The sequence below is a fragment of the Pinus tabuliformis genome, chromosome Q (genome assembly GCF_031772625.1).
Source record: "Pinus tabuliformis cultivar Carrire ecotype Pingquan chromosome Q, CPIR1, whole genome shotgun sequence".
Taxonomy (NCBI): Eukaryota; Viridiplantae; Streptophyta; class Pinopsida; order Pinales; family Pinaceae; genus Pinus; species Pinus tabuliformis.
This window is the reverse complement of record NC_142296.1, coordinates 425,131,403-425,137,400: the sequence shown is the minus strand read 5'-3', so window position 1 is coordinate 425,137,400 and position 5,998 is coordinate 425,131,403. Positions and strand designations below refer to the sequence as shown.

General features: G+C 38.2%; 1 protein-coding gene across 1 annotated transcript; it reads right to left on the bottom strand.

Annotated features, from left to right (window-relative positions):
• Nucleotides 1-2,093: 2,093 nt before the first annotated feature.
• Nucleotides 2,094-3,478, bottom strand: LOC149220023 (uncharacterized). The gene has a single exon (XM_089384606.1). It carries the CDS (start codon nucleotides 3,016-3,018, stop codon nucleotides 2,281-2,283), a length of 738 nt encoding a protein of 245 aa, XP_089240732.1. The 5' UTR covers nucleotides 3,019-3,478; the 3' UTR covers nucleotides 2,094-2,280.
• Nucleotides 3,479-5,998: the final 2,520 nt, after the last annotated feature.

The window sequence follows — 5,998 nt, the reverse complement described above, 5'->3', positions numbered from 1 at the left end:
ATTTGGCTAAGTCTTTACTATTATTTGTTATAAATATTATATCCTTTTTGAAGCCAACATGTAAGCATTGCCCACATGACACATGTGACATCTCTATCATACTAGACTGTAGATGCACCTTGCTATTCTCAGTGCAGCAAAAAATTAAAAGCTTGTGCACAAGGCATGGATAAGTGGAGTTGGGAAAACATATCCAGGAAGACATCCCCGAGGTTGGGCGAAGAAAACAGTAACTAAACCTCAACAAGCACATAACCTAGGACTTGGCGATTTTAATCTCACAGCATATCTGACCCTGGAGTAAATATATTGAAAGCCCTGTTGATGCAATCTCTAAAGATATCGAACCCTTAAGGTTCCTTAATTTGGCTTCCTCCAACAAATTGCTCAATTTATAAGTTCTAACACAAGGAGTTTGACTTGCACAGAACAGTTCTTTGTTCAAGAAACTTCCAAAATCACTTTCCCCTAACAGGGTTGCTTTAAAACATGGACAATAGAGATTCATCAACCTCCCAAGTATAAGAATTAGAAGTATCAGAAAAATTCTACAGTTATTCGATAACCTCAGCACCGAGGCCAATTGGGAAGAATAACACTTGCAAACTACAGGGTGTAAGATAGAGAAATGTAAACACTGCCACACAATTATAGAGTTCGTGAGAGAGGTCAGCCAATCATGCAGAGAACGAGGCAGCCCCAGGCAGGCCTCAAAGAGATGTACCAGATGGAGCAATTAATGACAGCAAAGGCAGGACAGGTGGCAGTGCAAACAACAATCCAAAAGGGGCAGCCACATCACCTATAACAACAAGACAGGTGAAGGCACATCAAAAGGCACATTAATCATAACATCACATCTCCTTCTTAGATATGACAACACAAAGGAAAGCTGATTGGATGAGGAGGTGGGTGTAGGTGGAGACTAATGATTGGCATGATAACAGAAATGTTGATGTTGATGCAGATGACTAACGAAGTTGCTCTAACAGGGGAGGGGAGTTTCACAACAAGCAGCCCACGAGGGGGACCATGCCCCGTCCATTGAACTCGTCATAGAAGATACAAGGATTATGACACAGTACATTTTGGCCAAGGTGGGGGTCAACTGTTCTCTGGGGATGAGTCACCAAGTTGTGGATTCAATGGAGATGGAAAGCTGGAACCTGGGAAAGCCAGCACCACACCAGTGACTCCTCCCTCTGGGATTGAATCTGGTTACAGACTTTTATTTTCTGCGTTAGTTAGCAATATTTAGGAAAATCTGAGCTTAAGTAATCCAGTTCATCTTAGTACTTTTTTCTTGGAGAAGCCTAGCTGATAAATGCACCAATAGGGAACTTTAATAGATAAATCTGGTAGAAGCTGATGATCCGAAAGTCACACCTGTTATTTGGTTTCCCCTATCTGTCTTTTGAACCACTGAAAACACGGATATGGCCCGGGAATATTTTATTTCTGAACTGCAAAACTGGGATCCAAGATCTAAACTAAAGCCCCACAATTTTGTGACTCAAAATCAACGCTAAGTGCTTTCTTCTGTATATTAATAAAATCCTTGTTTGTTGACTAAAGAAATAGTTGTAAAATAACCCCTGATTATTTTTCTAAGGACAAACAGGTGTGGCATTTAAACTCCACCAGCAACTAAATTTTTGCAGCAATTTTCTCACTTTTCATGTGCAATCATGACATAATACATATGAAAACTAAAGTGTCATTAGTAACATTGCAGATGAACAACATACTCAACTTTTCAGCATACACCCCGACAAAGCAAAATAATGCAATAGATCCGTGTGCCATTCACACAAGTCCAAAATATTACCATGTATAGCAGTTTGCCACGCTGCATCAAGAAACTTACATACCATACGGCATAACCATACATAGAAATATTACAAGAGACAAGGAAATATAAGCAATATACTTCTAACGTCAAATCTACCCGATGCTAGCAAGCAGTTTGTTGAGGAAAACTCTCCCCTGTTCTGTCTAGAATTACAGATCTATGTTAACAAAAGAAAGAATGCCTACAAATCAAATTAAATTAAGCCGATGGATCAGAAAGACTACCATAAAGACACCAGAAATTCTGTTAAGATTTTAAAAAATTAAGGTAATTCTTGCCTCGTTTTCAAGAAAATATTCCATACAGCATTACAAAAGCTTGACAATGGATTTGCTTCCAAAGCCCACAAATGCAGTTGAATTTTTCTCCGCCTGTTCCCACTCCAAACAATCACTACAAAAGACTTGTGCCACTGAAACAAATACCTTTCAGAAAATCACCAGGAGAGAGAAAAGCATGTAAATCAAGCTGCAAGCATACGCCACCAAGCCTCGATTTTCATCCCCGTGAGATGCCAAGACAATCAATAAACTGCTGCAAGCTCTTGTGCACCAAAGCACGGTCAATGCCGCCATGACAAACATGACAAGTCCTTGAGGTGGGATAAAAAGCGCAGATGCCGAGAAAATCACCATTGGCAGCATACAGTAGCCCACCAAGCTCAGACATCTGTACAGATCCAAGTTACCATTTCTCCCTGCCAACATATTGAACACAAAATAGAGGAACAGGGAAGCGACTGTCATCCAGCCCAAAATTACCCCGAAGTGAAGCTTTCCTGCTAGAAGCTGGCAAAGCCCAAATGCTATGCAGAACAAAAAAGGGCCTGATAGGTCAGCATTCTCATGTAGATTGGGATTCACTCTGAAGGGATTCAAAAGGTTTAAGGTCTTCTTTGTTATGAGACGGGTATTGATCCCCAATTCCTCCAGAAGGGGTGGCTCGTCTTCGAAGGCTCCAAAGCTGTTCCCTCTGTAGGAAGGAGGTGGGGCAAATGCCGAAGGCGCAGATCCAACATCAAATGACATGAATTGAAGATTTGGGTTATTGACAGGCCTCATCTGGGGTTGAAAAGGAGGGTTTGAAGGCCTTCTCGGCTGGGATACAGGGATGCCGCCACCGGTGTGAAATTCCATCGGAGGCACATTAAACTCTCTCGAACCCATTCTTAAAAATACAGTTTACTGCAAATCCAAAAGCCTGAACAGAATATCCACACACGGATATCCTTCTTTGGTGGTCGCTAGATTGGTTTTCTCCACAAGTAAATGCTCAGAACAGATCTGGACTGAAATTTAATATAGATTCAGAATCTAAACACAAATTGGGTAACCTCTTTTAAATCGATTTTCTCTGTAACAGTGAATGCCCAAAACAAACCTGGACCTGTTCAATATCTAGATGCCGAAACAAGTTTTTATTGACATCTCGTTGAAAACCTCGTTAGTTTCGGTCTTCTCCGTATTCTCCTCGACTGCTATTCCTGCTTTGGATTCACATTTGCCTTGATTCAGGGTTATGAGCATTCTGTCTTCACGAAGAATTCACAAAAGTAGTTAGCAAGAACAAGCTGTTGCTTTACCTTTCCAATCCAAACGAGGACTCCCTTTTCCAGCAGGTTTTGGGTTAGTAGATGTGGTTAAGAGTCAAGACAGATCAGCACATTTGACACTGACACTGCCTTATTATTCACTGCCTTATTATTTGTTGGCTACTGTCGTTAATAGTTAAATTCTGATTTTTTTCCAATTTGCGTAGGATTTGTATATTCTTTTATTTTCTTGTTTTTACCCTCTAATCACCACAACCTTTTAAAAATTAAAAAATATATCATAATGGTAAAAGTAATTAAATGTTAATTGGGGTTATATTGGGTGGTTGGATGAAATATTTGTTATGTTTTTTAATTAAATGTTAATTAGGTTTATATTGAGTGGTTGGATGGAATGTTTGTTATGTTTCTGCCCACCCTCAAATCTCTCTTAGTAATATGATGAGTTATTATTAATGCTTTGATAATTATCACCCTCAAATCTCTCTTAGTAATATGATGAGTTATTATTAATGTTTTGATAATTATTGTTGTAATAGCTTCTTGCTTATGAATAATGTTATATTGGCTTTGAGCTTTGTGAATTCTTAAGTGAATATACCTATGGGAACTAGCTTAGCACTAGCTATCTTACTCTAGCCAACCCTAGAACTAAAAAGAGATTGAGCTAAAAAAAAATAAAAAAAAATAAATGTAAAATAATGACAATAATTATAAATAAATAATAATAATAATAATAATAAAATAAATAAATGTAAAGATAATAGCAATAATTATAGTTATAGGAGCTACCTCAATCTAGCCCTAGGACTAAAGCGAGATTGGGCTAAAAAAAGCTAAAAATAAATAAATGTAAAGATAATAACAATAATTATGATTATAAAACCTCACTCTCACTCTAACCATTTGGCTAACAGAGAGAGTAATTTCTTTCCTCGAAAAAAAAAAAAAGGTAAAAATAATTAAATGTAAATATAATGACAATAACTATAGTTATAAAACTTGTTTAGGTTTTGTTTTGGTTTTGAGTGTATTTGCAATTCTTGTCCATAAGAATTGTGCAGAGTTTTTTTTAGGTTAGTCACTTTATTGTTGACTTTTCTTTCCATGTTGATTGTTTTGGTTACTTGTTGCTCATTCTAATTAAAGGGTAGGTGTAAGCCCTTACCTTTGAATAACTTCAAGCATCTTTGTTGCATGATCACCTTGGTGATTATTAGCTGACACAAATAGACATGATAGAAGGTTGATGGTTAGAAGAGTCGATTTTGGGCACCATTGCATGATGGCAACGTGCAGCACAGACATATTAGGCACTCTTCCTTAGACTAACCACATTGTAGACCTTGGTAACTTGCATCAATTGGACACACCAATAGATGCTTGGAAGGGAACATGGTGAGGGAAGGCAAAGAAGGTTATCATGAATTACCTTGTTTGTAGACATGCACTAAGCATGATGGATAAAACGTTGAGAATAACTAACTAACTTATAGATGATTTAGGCACACTTGGTGGAGCGCATGTCAACTAGGTGTACTTGGTTGGGCACACTTAGATAAATGCATGTTAGCTAAGCACACTTTGATGCACTTAGCTAGACACACTTGGGGGCACTTCTGGGTTCCCTTAGATATGTGCACACTTTTGGAAGAGAAGACATGCGGCACTTGTGGTGTGGCATCATTAGATGTGAATGTCAACAAACAAATTATGTAAGTTGAGTTGAACAAGGGGCACTTGGGTTCATCTTAGAATTGAAGGGGCTCATAAGTGAAAGGCTAGGAGAATGCTTAAAAGGTGTGAAGGCATCATTCAATAAGTCACTCAAAAAAGGTGTAAGGGAGCTTTTATGATAGTGTTAAGTTTTGGGCTTGGTGGAAAATGGAAATTAATTGCACTACCTAAGTGAAATGAAGAAGAAGGCAAGACCTGGAGAAAGCAGACTTACGGTGATTTGGGTTGTACAAGAAAGAAAATGAAAGGAATGAAAGGAAATGGAACACACACACACACACAAATATAGCATAGAGCACGATAACATAGTGAAAACCCAACTTATATTAATAAATAAAACAACAAAATATCGTATAACACAAACTGGCTAGAATAGTGGTAGCATAGCTCTAAAGAGAGGTGGAATTTATGCTCATTCCAAAAAACAATAATATAAGAGGTAAAAGAATGGTCGTTGAACATAAAGAAAGAACCCTAGATGTCTAAAACCCTGACCCTAACTGATGAAACAACAAAATGTTTATAGGCCCCAAGGTGGTTAGTTGGTACATCAATTTCTCGGGGGTGCAACATTGGCATACAATATCCATTTCGAGCGCACAATAGCTCATTGGAAAGAACTAGTAGAGGATTACAATTGTTGCATGCCATGTTAACTCCTAGCCACAAACATGGCCAAAAAATCATCATTTAGGGCCTCAAAACAACCCCAAAAGTTTGGGATCTAGAAAACCATAGAATAAATGCCCAATAGACAGAGAACCATCGAGTTAGTGGAAGAGGTGGGTGGTCATCGATATCCACCTAGATCAATCCTCCCCACTTAGGAAGAAATGGTCTCCATTATATCAAGTTCC

What these genes read in the sequence shown, in the direction of transcription:
- LOC149220023 (XM_089384606.1), bottom strand. Translation starts at nt 3,018, where the DNA reads ATGGGTTCGAGAGAGTTTAATGTGCCTCCGATGGAATTTCACACCGGT.